General features: G+C 35.5%; 5 protein-coding genes across 6 annotated transcripts; 2 read left to right on the top strand and 3 right to left on the bottom strand.

Annotated features, from left to right (window-relative positions):
* Positions 1–257: 257 nt before the first annotated feature.
* LOC141674207 (uncharacterized) lies at positions 258–1,112 on the bottom strand. Its single transcript, XM_074480930.1, has one exon. It carries the CDS (start codon positions 1,110–1,112, stop codon positions 258–260), a length of 855 nt encoding a protein of 284 aa, XP_074337031.1.
* Positions 844–6,792, bottom strand: LOC141672390 (uncharacterized). The gene is made up of 9 exons (XM_074478980.1): positions 6,636–6,792; positions 6,425–6,541; positions 6,237–6,338; positions 5,043–5,195; positions 4,888–4,968; positions 3,791–4,813; positions 3,259–3,717; positions 2,912–3,164; positions 844–2,821 (listed from the first exon to the last, which is right to left on the bottom strand). Exons 1-9 carry the CDS (start codon positions 6,790–6,792, stop codon positions 2,476–2,478), a joined length of 2,691 nt encoding a protein of 896 aa, XP_074335081.1. The 3' UTR covers positions 844–2,475.
* On the bottom strand, positions 1,188–2,223 carry LOC141674206 (uncharacterized). The gene is made up of 2 exons (XM_074480929.1): positions 1,978–2,223; positions 1,188–1,679 (listed from the first exon to the last, which is right to left on the bottom strand). Exons 1-2 carry the CDS (start codon positions 2,221–2,223, stop codon positions 1,188–1,190), a joined length of 738 nt encoding a protein of 245 aa, XP_074337030.1.
* A 723-nt stretch (positions 6,793–7,515) lies between the features above and the next one.
* Positions 7,516–8,814, top strand: LOC141671745 (F-box protein PP2-B10-like). Its single transcript, XM_074478074.1, has one exon. It carries the CDS (start codon positions 7,798–7,800, stop codon positions 8,653–8,655), a length of 858 nt encoding a protein of 285 aa, XP_074334175.1. The 5' UTR covers positions 7,516–7,797; the 3' UTR covers positions 8,656–8,814.
* A 1,430-nt stretch (positions 8,815–10,244) lies between these two features.
* Positions 10,245–14,087, top strand: LOC141671744 (uncharacterized). 2 transcript variants are annotated; one of them, XM_074478073.1, is made up of 5 exons: positions 10,245–10,424; positions 10,551–10,624; positions 11,658–11,793; positions 11,899–12,213; positions 13,607–14,087. In XM_074478073.1, exons 1-5 carry the CDS (start codon positions 10,314–10,316, stop codon positions 13,877–13,879), a joined length of 909 nt encoding a protein of 302 aa, XP_074334174.1. In that variant the 5' UTR covers positions 10,245–10,313; the 3' UTR covers positions 13,880–14,087. The 2 variants fall into 2 exon arrangements, with proteins under 2 accessions (XP_074334174.1, XP_074334173.1); XM_074478072.1 differs by having other exon boundaries at positions 10,246–10,424; positions 11,649–11,793.
* Positions 14,088–14,729: the final 642 nt, after the last annotated feature.

Here is a 14,729-nt window from a genome sequence, read left to right as displayed (position 1 = left end):
ATTCCTACACATTTATAAATTCAAACAAACTAAGCTTCTGGAAGGCCGTACAAAACTTCTTTGTACACAACGTTCTGGGTGATATTTGTAGCTGCACCAGACTCATCATCAACAAATATAGTGAGGCCATTGGGTGAGGTTACTCGACTAATAGCAACATAATAGTTTCCATGAGTGAACACTGACTTAGGTAAGTATAGCCCAACTGTCTTCAGGGATTGACCTTCAGATTTGTTGATTGTCATGGCATATCATATCTATAAAGGCATTTGTTTCCGTACCAATTTGAATGGCATCTTTGTATCTGAGGGAGAAAGCTCCATACGTGGAATGAAATGCTTCGAACCAACAAACGTACCACATATTACTTCACACTCCATATAGAATCTCAGGCATTTGATCACAATCATCCTTGTACCATTACACAAACCTAGGGTTTGGTTCAAATTATGCATTAGCATAAAAACAGCCCCAACCTTCAGTTTCAGATCATGAGGTGGCATCCCAGCAACATTTAAGGAGTTCAAATACTCTATTGGGAAGGCTTCATTCAGATCCTCATCTATCCCACCAAATTCCTCTGCAGCATCAACACTAAAATAGTACACAGATTCTCCGGGGAGCTTGTCTACAATAAGCGAATTGAGGTGGCCCGCAGTCTGGTTGGTAGGGGTCAAAATAGCTCTCTCGCTCAAGTACTGTGTACTGTGCCCTTCGTGAGCAAAATTAGGATACATGCTACAAATCATGTTATCAACTGTGTTTTCAGTTTGTACATCACAGAACTGAGACGGAATCAAAATTTGATTTTCAGTGACTGGCAAATTGCAGACTCGAGGTGGACTGACCTGGCCATTACCAATGTCAAGTACCCATTTTGTAAACTTTTTAAGCTCTTCACTATCACTCTCACCTTGTTTCAAGCGCATGTTTTCTGTCAACAAGAATACTTGGCAAATGGACCACAGCCGTGACCTAGTGATACAGGCAGCTACAATATCAGCACGATCTCCGTACATAATTACTGGGAGGATTTGACGGAAATCACCACCCAGAACTACGGTAATACCGCCAAACGACATGGCGTAACGTTCTGGATCAACAGCTTTCATGATATCCTTCAACGATTGGTCTAGGAATTCAAATGCGTACTTGTGCTACATAGGTGCCTCGTCCCATATTATTAGTTATGTCTGCTTAATGAGTTGCGCAATATCTGAATTATGGGCAATATTACATGTTGAACATTCATCAAGAACTATTGGAATTTTAAATCTGGAGTGCGTAGTCCGACCACCGGGCATTAATGTGGTAGCAATCCCTGAAGAAGCAACTGGAAGCACAATTTTACCTTGTGAACGTAACTTACATATAAGAGTTCTCCATAAGAATGTCTTTCCACAACCACCACTACCATAAACGAAGAAAATCCCTCCAACATTACTGTCAATAGATTGTATTACTGCATCATATATTTTCCTCTGCTCCTCTGTACAGTCCTGTAGTAGCTTGGCAGTTTCATACTCCATCTTCCTGGTGTCATAGCTTGTCTCTTCAATTATCAAATTGTTTGTTCCATTGTTCAAATAGCTGCGAGGAGGTTGAGGCAACTGATCAAATTTCTTCAAGGATTTACCAACTGACAGGAGCAACTCATCTATTTCTGCAATATTTGATATCTAAAACTATTTAACAGCATTCACCCAATTATAGAAAAAATGACGAACAATTAATGGACTGCATTTCCAGCCCACAAAAATTTTAAAATTTTTCCTACACTATAATGTAAAAAGGTGTCATATCTCCTAAAGCATAGAACTGCAGTTGCGTGTCGTTAAGAGTGAATAAGGTATTTGGACAACTTTGACGTCGTCTGAGTAAAATGTCATCAACCATGCTCTTCCAATGTGTACTCCATAAAGTCTTCAAATCAGTGACTTTACAATTGACAATAATATGGACAAAAAGCTGTCGAACCTGGGGAGGTAATCCACCTGCAGAAGCTTGAGTCAACACTTCATGCCATTCTTTATCATCGTCAAGTAAACCATACTCTTTACATGCATCGTGAAATGTTCTGTAACATACTCCATTAACGGTACGTAAAGACTCAAAAGAAGTGGCACCACGTACCTTCATAAGCAATAAATGAAGAAACCAAGGCTCACCCGTACTGTGATGCGCATAACACAATCTACCTAATTGAAACCCACGCTTCCTCATGGTCCATTTCCTCTCACCATCATTCCACACATAAAACCGTGGAATTTCATCATACGTGTACTTTCCGGCATTAACATCAACAGAGTTTAAATAAAAAAAGGCTTCCAGTTTACTGAACTTGTTCTTTTCCCTGGCAGCAACTTTCCCTAGCGCTTCATTGGCACGGAAGGTGCAGTTTTTGTCACCTAGTAAGTGAAATTGAAGCCCCTCAACAGATATACTTCTATGATGGATAGGGAAGCCAAAAATCCTTTAGGCTAATTTAGCACCACATAAATATATGCCATCAAAATATGCAATTATCTCATTTATCCCCCCCTCATCAGTGTCATTCGCTTGCCTTTTTCTCTTTCTCTGGACATAAACCGTAGCACGATCATGGCCTTTCAAACAGTATTTAAATAAATACTTAAGACTGCGTGCGTGACAACATATTTCCACATTCATATGGCATTGATACTTGACTAAAAGATCCCGGTTGTATGGTACTACCCACTGGTTGTCCAGCTTAGCCTTCCTTATTTCAACAGTAATGTTTGTCCTGCGTCGCATATACATCGGGAAGCCACTGTCATCAAAAGTAGTTCGAGCACAGTACCTGAAACCATTCAATTATCACAAAGTTTAGGTATTAGGGTAACTTACTGGATTCTGAAATGACACAAAAAAGGGTATGCCTATATCTTACTTTTTCGTAAAATGACGTATGCAACATAAATCTTTCATGCATGGAGACTTTACATTTTGCAAACCACATGGACCGTGGATCATAAATTCCTTCACGGCTGCATAACCAACCGGATCTAATAAAGGATCTGGGATTTCTTTGGATACAAAATTATCCACATTCTGCTTGAGGTTTTTTTTTGAATCAGCATCAAGCCATATTAACATATGTATATGTGGAAGGCCTCTTTTCTGAAACTTGACGACATACGTAACTGCAAAACGGGAAAATATAGATTATATTGGCAATTTTCAAAACAAATATCTAATTAGAAATTAAACAAAGAAAGTCCTGGTAAACAATCTTACCTCCAATACAAACACCAAAGTGTTTTTGGTCCTTAATATCTACCATTAACTGATCAAGTTTTAGCCTAAACACCCTTGATATGATATCGGGACAGTTTGGAGCAATACAACCAGGCACATACTCCATCATCTTCTGAATTTCATCCCAAAGAGAATTACAGGTCATAGTCAGGAATATGTCAGGATTTCCGATGTAACGGCATACGGCCAGCGCATCTTGGAAATTTTGTTGCATGTATCGCTTCGAACCAACGTAGCCAGCTGGCAGAACTATACCTTTACCGGTATTTGAACTGTCAACATCATCTCTACTAAGAGATCTACAAATATTGCTGTATAATTCATTCCGTAAAGTAGTTTGGTGAGTACGGAACCACCATAGTCGTGTCTGTTCAATGGTAGAAAAAGCATCTACCATATACTGTTGAAATAGTCTTCCACCTAGCCGATGAGTCAAACCTACAATACAACTTTCATTATTTATTTCTGGGGAACATAAACAAACATATATTAATTTCTAAATATACCTTACCATCAGACTCTCTAATTTGGAAAGTATATGAGCAGTAATTCTTCAGAGACAAAAAACCACGTGGTTTACAAGAACTATCAGTAGTCTTTTGAAATTTTATCTTTGAGTGAAATCCATCTTCTCCACGTGGAAAGAGTAAAGGGTACTGTAAAGCCATCAACTTCGGATGAATATAAGAAACACAGACTAAACCTTTACCTTTTTCATTAACAACTATATCACGGCCGCCACATATTTCTTCAGTGTCACCAACCATAATGCCAGCAACTTCATCAGTGCTAGAAATATGACATTCTCTTCCACTCTCAGATCTGATAACTTTCAGTATAATCTGCAGCTCAACAATTTCATCGCTTTCATACAAATCACGATGCTGACTAAACTCACCAACCAATTGATTTGTTCCATCTAACATTGTTATAAGACCTCGTACAACCTCTTTATCAACACTTTCTCGGTCATGAACACTAACCCACCGAAGACGATTATCAACTTTGTTAATGGTGTCATAAATGTGAAGTTGACAAAATTTGGGGGTTTTATTGTCATTCGGTATTAAAGATCCAAAAATATGGTGGTTCTGACCATTTAATATGTATACATAAGGCACCCTTCCATTGTTAATTGAATGATCTATGTTACCACTGGTAGAAGTAAAGGCAAAAATTGCATTGTAGAGCCGTATCAATCTATGAAAAGCAGGACCTCTTTTCTTGTCGTTGTATAAATCCAGAAAATACTCAGGGGTAGGAGGGATTGGAGGAAATCTCACAGCACCTTTCATGCAACAAAGAGAAAATATAGGACAACCTTTAGTCACATTTTTATTTACCCTTTCTTCCTTCCACATCCGAGCATGGCATTTCGAACATATGACAGTAGGACCACCCAAAGAAGCATACTCCTCAGGAATGACACGTCGCGGTGCACGTCTGCTCTGCATCAAATTACAATCCGAATTCATCCCATCAACAATGTCTTCATCATCACCATCAAGCGACCAACTAAGACAATCTGCATCATCTGCAATTTTTTATTTTAGTTTGACAAAATTAAATGTGGATAATTTTTTAGGAGTACATCTTTGTTTTTCTTACCACTTGATTCACAATCACTTGCTTCATAATCTGATCCTTCAGAATCATCAAACAAAAGCGAAGGAGCAACTACATTCGGACCTGCAAGATTTCCTTAAATGGTAAATCATAATTACGTAAGACATAACAAAGACGAAATATCACATATATTTCACCTTCATTAAAGTCATTACTTTCTTCCTCATCATCACTAACAATCTCATCTGCGAATAATTCTCTACCAAATCCAAAATAATTTTCCTTCCCTTTCTGGTTCAAAGGTTCGCGTCCATTTAAGGAAACATCATTAATGTTTAATCGCGTTTCCTCTGTTTCATAATTAAAACAACTATTATTTAGTTATTCCTGTTATCATAAGGATAGACAGACAAAAGCTTAACAATGCTAAAATCTAATATTTACCTCTCAACATATTTCTAGAAAATGAGGCGCTACCTGAATTTGTTACATCTGATAAAGGAGTTCTATTCTGACTACCTTCAAGAGGATTCATGTAGTTTACTCTGCTATTTGATCGGGGAGTAACAATAGGACCACTACATTCTACCAACCAAATATTAAACGCATTATTGTTAGGGGTGAGCAGAAAACCACACAAACCTCAAAACCGCCCGCACCGCACCAAACCAAACCGCACCGCAAAACGCGGTTTTTAATTTTCGTGGTGCGGTTGCGGTTTGAATTTTTAATAAACCGCGCGGTGCGGTGCGGGTTGTGGTTTTAAATTTCTGAAATGCGGTTCAAACCGTACCGCACCGCAATATTTAATATATTATAAATATAAATATATATATATATATTTACACACTTATATTCCTATCGGGTAACATAAATTACCATTTTATGTTCTTAGTTAAACTGAATTTTACCAGATGGCTATAGCTTCCTTATTGAGTTATAATTATATGTTAAATTCATTAAGGAATTCAAATGTACCACACGATCTTCTGACAAATAAAAAAGAGAATACACAATCTCTTGTTTGTATTTCTTCACTAGGAAAACCAAAATCCAAGTATTTATACTAGTGAACTAAGTTGTTGCATTCTGATTAACTAAAACTATTTTCGGAAATTTGATTAAATTTAAGTTTTGAATTTATTTAATTTTTTTGAACTTGTAAAGTATAAACCGCCGCATTTTCGTGGTGTGGTTTATGCGATTTTCGAGGGTACGCGGTGCAGTTGCGGTTTGGAATTTGAGCAAACCGCATGTGCGGTTTGGTTTGCGGTTTGAGGAAAAAACCGCACCGCCCGCACTGCTCTCACCCCTAATTATTGCTTCATAAACATAAAATAGCAGTTGCTTTGCAAGAAAAACACAGAGTAAATTAAGAAAACAAACAGTACTTGCAGCTGTTTCATTCAAGTGGCCTGACCTAGGCAAGTCACCAGGTTTCCTCCTCTTTCCCACCAACCTAACAATATTTTGCGTGGATTCCGTCAACATACCTGTATTACAGACAAAACAATGGGTAGTCAGAACATAAGCCTAAGTATGTTTGCGGTTTAAATTTTGTAAGAATTAGAATATGTACTTGTAGGTGTTTTGTTTTGGCTCCCACTACTAACTATTGTTGGGGTGAACAGAGGTGATCGGTTCGTCTTGGGGGACGGAGTATGAATGTTGGCCATTGATCCTGTTAACACGGGTGCTGAACAAACAAAAACAGAAGTCTTACTTATATTCACACATACGAAGAAAAGGTATTCAATAACAACTAACTTACCTGTGGTCGTACTCCTTACCTGTGGAAAAAGATAAAGCACAACGATCAGCAACAACAGAGTCGACAATCACATTCTCTTTGTTACGATTCAATTGTTTCGTTCTTCTGTACTTCCGATCATAATCTTCATTCAAATCTTCCAGGTTAAAGAACTTGTCACCTTTTTCACCACCCATACCTTGCACGATGAATCAACCCGTAGTCAAATTAACAACAGGAATTTGTATACACAATCTTCAAGTGGGTGAAGACACTATTCAAAAGAGGGGAAGAAGTCACTAATTAACCTAAAGAAACTAATTAGAATTTGAATTTCAAATTCAAAAGTGTATATGACACATTCTTACCTTACAAGAGAAGTTTAAGAAACTTTCAACATAAGCTTTCTTTTCATCCAATATAATCTTTATTCTTATCAATTTTAAAAAACTAATCAGTGGCAACTTCAGTAATTTTTTACAACTTGGTGGGTACAATGCTAAAAAGGGGTTGAAATTACTATTCAAAAGGGACAGTAGTAACTATTATATACATAGAAGTATATGATAATACAGTAGGCACTCTAGGAAAAGTATTACAACATTTGGATATCTATTTGCATTTGTCAACTTTTCTGTGGTTAGAGTTTTCCAATACAGTAGGTAAATGATTGGATAATTTGTTTGCTCATCACTATCGATAGTCTTAGTTTTTTGTAGCAATACATAAAAAAAAACAGAGTAAAGATTCCAGAATTTGGTTAAATTATAGAGGAGTTCTTATTACTAATGTTTCAAGGCCTAACAACCTGGTTATTAAGCCCCAAAAGTCCTAGGCACTTTTTCTTTTCAAAAAATAATACTCCCACTACTAAATAACAGCAAAAACAAAGCATGAGAGACCTGTAAAGTAAAAGGAAGTCTTGAAAAATTCTTCACTCGGTTTCTGCTAATAACCAGAAGTTCAACTTAAAACTATAAATTTATTGATTACAATATTGAAATTACCAATGGTTTCAATTGGGAAGTTGCCTGGTGATGTTCCAGAAGATGTTGAATTGTTGATGTCCTAACTACTGATATGAACAACCTTAACACTTAAGACTTGTTTTCCTTATTTCTATATAAATACCTCTTCCTCTGAACTCTAATCAACAAATACAAAGAACAAACACATTGACCTCTTTATATATCCGAAGAGAAATGAGTAACCAACTCCCAGAAGTTAGTCAGAATAGTATTGATCATTTCACCGGGTTACCTGAAGAATGTTTAGTAGATACAGTGTCTCTTACAACACCTGCTGATGCTTGTCGGTTGGCACTAGTGGCTTCAAGTTTGCGGTTAATTGTTGATTCTGATGCTGTTTGGGAACGATTTCTACCATCTGACTATCAACAATTCGTTATCAACGCTATGACACAGCGTGGACACAACCGTGATCTTTTGTCTAATTCTTCTAAGAAGGAACTCTATCAATATATGTGTGATCATCCTTTACTTACTAATGATGGTGGTATGAGCACTTCTTTGGACAAGTGGACAGGAAACTGGTGTTTTATGATTGCTGCCAGGAAGCTGAGGATACCAGGGGCGGACAACGAACAAAACTGGAGGTGGGCTCCCGATTCCAATTCAAGATTTTCAAAGGCGATTGTGCTAATCAACACCACTCGGCTTGACATACATGGTAAGATAAATACACGTTTATTGTCTCCTGGTATAACCTACATGACATACCTTGTGTACAAGTCAACATTCACAATCTTGGGATTCGAGGATCAATCCATAAGAGTTTCTGTTGGGATCATTGGCGAAGAATGTATACACGGACTTGTTTGTTTAGACCCCAGAAAGATGGTGCAACTCACAAATGTCAGCGTACCACCGAGGACTAGAAAAGATGGATGGTTGGAAATTGAGTTGGCTGAATATCATAACAAGGAGGGGGAGTATAGAGAACTAGGGATTGGTTTGAAGGAAGTAACACGTAATAAGTTGCTGCAATGTGGTCTCATCATTCAAGGCCTTGAGATCCGACCTAAGGTACTAGTGATGTAACAGTTGATTATAGGTTGCCTCATTATTCACGTAAACTTCACATTTTCCTTTTCTCTCTTTTTTCTGTCTTGTAAAAAATTCAAGCTTTATATTGTATGTGGATTAACAAACAAGGAGAAAGTATCAATACTATATCTCACATTTTCATAGTTGTCCAAACCCAAATAGTCCTTACAGAAAATAAAGCCTCATTTTCCTAATTATTACATAAAAAAGTATATATTATAGCAATCGCGCTTGAAGTGTATTGCTATACGTTACTTTTCAAAACGTTTTTCAATACTAATTTAAAACATAACTCCATAATTTTTTTTTTAATTTTTTTTTCTGAATAAAAGTTTCATCTTTAAATTTTTATTCAAAAAAAAAATTTGAAAAAAACATTATCAAACTATACTTTATAAAAGTCTCGAAATACGTGCAAATAGTAAACATATAGAATGGAACGAGATGGAGGGAGTAAGACATAACTACTCTCTGAACAACGTACTCATAATCAAACCAAAATGATTATATTACTTCTTGTAGTTTAAATTAATATTTTTATATATTTATTGAAATTTCAATCTTTGATCCATTACTTTTTTGATTGAGCTAAAACTTAGAACATATGCACCCATTATGAATATCAATTCATCAATTTATCAATTAAATCAATGAAATTTGTTAATATTCACACTAAACCAATTTTTTTCTTAATTTTTATACAACCATAAGATTCTTTGAATTCTTCAAATATACTATTTATCAAATACATAAGTACACAATATTACTCTTAAAAATAAAAAAGATAGTAGGTTGCGCAAAATAAAAATGAAACAGGTGCAAAGAAGGTAAACAGGTGACTGTGAGGCCTCAGAATTGCCAGCCATCGCCAACTCCTTTGATTATTAAAGGCCGTGTTAATGAATTAAAGGATATCAATTTTTGATGTCGTAGATTACAACCCTGCGTGTCATTTTTTTATGCCTCAATTAAAAAAACTGCTAAATCACTTCAAATAGAGCCCATGTGCATATGCTTTTACCAGTAAGAGCACCCACGATGGGGAGTGCCTCTTTTTAAATTTAGTGGACCCCTTTTAATATCCATCTAAATTAATATGTTCCTGAGAATCAAGTGGACTAATTTATTTAATAGAGGGTTAGTTTTGCCTCCTTTTAAAATCATTTTTATAATATTTTATACATCTACTTATATATATAAATGTATTAGTTCTCTTAAATTAAATTTGATCGTACTAATTTAATTATACATTCTCATTAACTTATTTATTTAATTTGCAAATATAACTCGATTGTACAAGCTTAAAAATTTTAATTAAGTAATAATTTGAAAATTATAATAATCAAATAAAAGTGATTAAAATTTTAAATATGCTAATTAAATAAGATAAAAAAACGTAATTAAAGATGCTGTGTGTGAAAAATATTATTAAAAGGATTAGGAGAGAAAGAAAAATTGGTTATTTTCAATTTTTTTTTCTTTTCGGGAAGACGGCTTAAAGATGCTGTGTGTGAAAAATATTATTTGAGTAAGGTCTTTAATTATTACTTTATAGATGTTTAAATCTACTTCTATTGGCAGTAAATAAAGTCGGTACTTTACTCAAAAGAGTGAAGTAAAGAGTAGATTAACATTCGAATCTAGAGAGAGAAATGGAAAGAACAGTGCAGAAGCCACACCAATCCACCGCCGATCTTCTCACCTGGTCGGAAACTCCTCCTCCGGCGACTAATACTCCTCGCTCCGCCGCTCGTTCTCATCAGGTTCGCTTCATTTCACACATTTTTTCTTATTATTACTCGATCTATTTTTTCAATTAAGTCTCAACATTTTAGCTCACTGAAGCTTGTTTTGTATATAAATCTACATTTAAATATATATGTGCTTAGCCGTCGGAAGGAATCACGAAGATACTGTCCGGTGTTCAGGTCACAAATGAAGAGACTGAGAGTCTTAATCGGAGGTATTAACAAATGACTTTTTGTTCATTTTCATTTTTTTTTTTAATTCAAATGTTCATTGTTGATAATTTGTTTGTGTGTTTGTGTGTGTGAGAGAGAGGGAGAGAGGGAGAGAGAGAGAGAGGGAGGGAGGGAGGGAGGGAGGGAGAGAGAGAGAGAGAGAGAGAGAGAGAGAGAGAGAGAGAGAATGAGAGTTTTAGGTGATTGCAGATCTATGATTATACGATTTAGGTAGAATCTAGTTAATATTCAATGTGAAATGATACTTTGTTTTGTGGCTATTCAAAACATTACGAGACTGCCGGAGTTGTTAAATGATATTTTATGTTAATTTTGATTTCGACACTTTTGTGGAGAGTTATATTTAAGGTATATCTTTGATGTATTTATTTATTTCCATATTATATGTAAATATATTTTTTGTTGGATTATCGAAACTTAGAGCTAAAACGCTGACTAGGTTTAGCTCCTCAGTGTTTACTGCTTATGGAAGTAACTATTGTTCTTTTAAACTTTTGAAAACTAAATTATGGATTTGAAGGATTGTTGTTTACACATATGTCAATTAGGGAATTTAACATGGTAGAAAGTTGTTTAGCTATCATTGATTTAAATTCTTTAATAAATGCTCTGTTGAATTGAAAAAACACAAGGATATTGTTTCTTCTTGACTTGTTGATTTATCGATAATGGTTGATTAGTATGTTGTGAATCTGGTATTAATTGTAACGTTATCAAGTTAGAGTTTGAGGAATTGTTAAAAGAGTATAATAGTATATGTTACTGTGTTAGTGGTTAGATAAGAAAAAGAGCAATTCTTTTGAAATGTACTTGACAAATTTCACCAGAAAAAAACTTATATATTATTTGTGCTTTTTTCTTTTTTGAATATTTAGAGTTGCCTCCTATTAAGTTGTGACTTGTGAAATTAGTTTGTAATTCTGCATTCATGTATCTATATCTGTCCAAGTTTAATTTCGCACACAAATTTTTTTGTTTGACATTTATATATTTGCTTTCTTATAGCACTTGCAGGAAGCCTTGTTCAGGCCATAAGTTAAAAGAGGTTACTGGAAATAAGATATTTGCTGAGGATGGGGAGGATGGAGAACTAGAATCAGGCAGTATGAACTTCAATTCTAACAACAAAACATCAGTGCGGATTGTTCAGGTAATATTATGTATTTATGTTGTTGATGAAGCCATTATTTGTTTGAACCATCTTATCAAATTGTTCTGATGACATTTTATGTTCACTTGGTAATTTGATTATCAGCAAGCAGCACATGGTATAAGTCAGATTTCCTTCAGTACTGAGGGGGATGTTTCTCCAAAGAAGCCTACTACTCTCCCAGAGGTAGCCAAGCAGCGTGAGTTGAGTGGTACGCTAGGCGAGTTGGAAAGTAAAATTAAGAAGCAGTCATCTGATGCTAAATGCAAGGAACTTAGCGGACATGACATATTTGGTCCTCCTCCTGAGATCCCTGCTCGAAAATTGACTTCTGCACGCAACTTGGAAGTGAAGGCAAACAGAGACATGGAAGAACCTGTGCCGCCACGAAATCTTCGCACTTCTGTCAAAGTTTCCAATGTAAGTTTAGTGTCTTTAAACTTGTTATGTCGCGGAAGAGCTTCCATCTTATATGTCGTCATAATATCCTTTAGTGTTCGTATATACGAGAATAACACTTACACCTACACCCTTCCAAAGATATTTTTACTAAAAAATGTAAACTGGTTTTATTTTAAAGCTACAATTTGATGGGTATCAGTAGACAATAATATATGCCATTTGTCAAACTTACAATCAAATTTCATTAGGTTGACTTGTCTAGTCATACAGGACTTGCATATTCCGGAACAGAGTATATAATTGAATTGTAATTATAAATGAAAATCATCACCTCACCTAATGATTCCATATGGTCAATACAAAATCTTCGTAACTCTAACTTGAGAAATGAAGTTGTGATTATTCAACCTAGCTGCCAAGCCAAGATGTTAAACAGACGATATGGGATAATTATGTCTAAAAAGAGTTAAGCAAGTTAACTGACGTGTATCTGTAGTTTCCGGTATTTCCCTTTTTCACGCCACAGATCACCCCCCCTTCCTAAAAAAAATCTGGATTGATGCCCCCTTGAGGTATTTTACTGATTTACTCTATTCCTTTTCTCTAATATTTACATTTTTTTGTTGTTGCTATAAGCAAGTCCAACTCAGTTACTATAAAAAAAAAAGGTCCAACTCAGTTTCCAAGTAATCTACACGCTGTACACTCTTGCATTTGTTTATGCTCTATTAGATAATCATCTGAACGGACAGGTGGTAGTTGTTTAGTCAATAGTACTTAATTTTATGTATTATGTTTATGTATCTATGATTTTAAGGGAATGGTACATTTATGTTTGAGAATCATACACAACTTTGAACACCAGCTAGGCAATTTGCTTATTGGATACTGGATAGCATACACAGTTACACACAATAGCTTCTGGAAAATTCTCGAAAGGAGTTATCAGTTATTTCATCATTATGATGCCGTTAGTAACTTCTGTAACATTCGAACCCTCACCTGCTTAAGTTCTATAGTGCATTCACATTTTACATACTAGTGATTTAGTGAAATAATATGCATGCTGATCTATGTGATGCCATCAAGGTAGGACTATGTAACCTGTTCTCCTTCTAGATTGTTTTTTTTACCATTTGACCTCAATATTGTCATATGCACTTTATGATAGCTTGCATCAGATGGCACATAATATCTCAAAACTGATTGTTCGTGTTTTAGGATCTAGCAGGAAGTCACTAATAGCTTGCAATTTTTTTTTCAGTTACTGTGTCTGTCAATAGCTTATGTAGTAAACATACTTTGATTACCTGTAACAGTTCTGGCTTAGATTTAGTTATCTAAAGTGTTTTTTTGATTAATTACAAAACATGTAGCATGTGCTGAACTAAAACTTGATTACCTTTTGTAGCCTGCGGGAGGTCATAGTAACATTCTCTTTGGGGATGAGGCCGAGACGAAGACAACAAAGAAAATACACAACCAGAAGTTTGCTGAGCTTACAGGCAATGATATCTTCAAGGGAGAGGTTCCTCCAGGATCTTCTGAGAAGTCTCATAGTGTTGCCAAGTTGAAAGAAATGAGTGGTAGTGATATATTCTCTGATGGAAAGGCGGAACCTAGAGAGTGTCTGGGTGGTGTACGCCAGGCCCCAGGCGGTGACAGCAGCATAGCCTTGGTTTAGTTAGTTGTCCAACGAATATAAGTTTTATCACCACTACTAGCTTACTAATCTCGTCTAATTATCATTTCAGTTGATTTTGAAGCCCCTTTCACCTTCAAAGGCGGCAATTATGCCCTTTGTGCTGTTGCGGATTTTGAAATAGTGAAACTTTTTAAACTTTAAAAGATTTAGTTCATAGCATAATATAGTTTGTTGAGTTGAATAATTATGCATTCATCCATCGTAGAGCAGACAATAATACGGTAGAGTAGCTTATTATGTTTTTGATGTTTTTGCCTTGTTTAGTTTGATTTAGAATACAGTTTTTCGACCATTGGAGCATCAATTTTCCCCCATGCATGCCCCTGCCATATATTGGTTTTACGAGTGGCCGAGTGGGCGATGCTACTATGTTAATTGGTTTCCTCGTCCAGAATTGGTGCAGATTATTAGGTGTTGCTTAGCAGAGTTCTTTGGTAACTTACAGTAACTGATTAGTAATTTCATATGGAATTAAGGACCATATTTTCCCTCGACAGCAACATATACAACTTGACAAGTAAAAACGAGTCGGCAAAGGATGATATGCAGATTTGCTGCACTTAAAATAGAAATATACAAAAGGACTTTAGAAAATTTGTTAGTCTATTTTAGTGCAACATCTGTAAACTGTACATGTTGCTCTATAAAACAAGTCACGGGTCCTTAGTTCAGCATTAACAAAACATATCTAGAAATTTTGTATTCTCTCAAGAAGTATGTGTGTTCTAAAATATTTAAGAACACGGATTTGTAGCACAACTGATTTGATTTTTAATATAAAGATCAAGTAAGTTTTGATAATTATTTTTCTGTGTTTTCTACAGTCTAT

The sequence above is a fragment of the Apium graveolens genome, chromosome 7, assembly GCF_009905375.1.
Source record: "Apium graveolens cultivar Ventura chromosome 7, ASM990537v1, whole genome shotgun sequence".
NCBI lineage: Eukaryota > Viridiplantae > Streptophyta > Magnoliopsida > Apiales > Apiaceae > Apium > Apium graveolens.
This window is presented reverse-complemented; position numbering and strand designations above follow the sequence as displayed.

What these genes read in the sequence shown, in the direction of transcription:
- LOC141671745 (XM_074478074.1), top strand. Translation starts at nt 7,798, where the DNA reads ATGAGTAACCAACTCCCAGAAGTTAGTCAGAATAGTATTGATCATTTC.
- LOC141671744 (XM_074478072.1), top strand. Translation starts at nt 10,314, where the DNA reads ATGGAAAGAACAGTGCAGAAGCCACACCAATCCACCGCCGATCTTCTC. An exon ending in CCGCCGCTCGTTCTCATCAG is followed by an intron (nt 10,425 to 10,550) that starts GTTCGCTTCATT and finishes ATATGTGCTTAG; the next exon opens with CCGTCGGAAGGAATCACGAA. An exon ending in CATCAGTGCGGATTGTTCAG is followed by an intron (nt 11,794 to 11,898) that starts GTAATATTATGT and finishes TTTGATTATCAG; the next exon opens with CAAGCAGCACATGGTATAAG.
- LOC141674206 (XM_074480929.1), bottom strand. Translation starts at nt 2,223, where the DNA reads ATGAGGAAGCGTGGGTTTCAATTAGGTAGATTGTGTTATGCGCATCAC. An exon ending in CAGGTGGATTACCTCCCCAG is followed by an intron (nt 1,680 to 1,977) that starts GTTCGACAGCTT and finishes AAATAGTTTTAG; the next exon opens with ATATCAAATATTGCAGAAAT.
- LOC141672390 (XM_074478980.1), bottom strand. Translation starts at nt 6,792, where the DNA reads ATGGGTGGTGAAAAAGGTGACAAGTTCTTTAACCTGGAAGATTTGAAT. An exon ending in TGCTTTATCTTTTTCCACAG is followed by an intron (nt 6,542 to 6,635) that starts GTAAGGAGTACG and finishes TTGTTTGTTCAG; the next exon opens with CACCCGTGTTAACAGGATCA. An exon ending in CTTTGGTGTTTGTATTGGAG is followed by an intron (nt 3,165 to 3,258) that starts GTAAGATTGTTT and finishes CCCGTTTTGCAG; the next exon opens with TTACGTATGTCGTCAAGTTT.
- LOC141674207 (XM_074480930.1), bottom strand. Translation starts at nt 1,112, where the DNA reads ATGAAAGCTGTTGATCCAGAACGTTACGCCATGTCGTTTGGCGGTATT.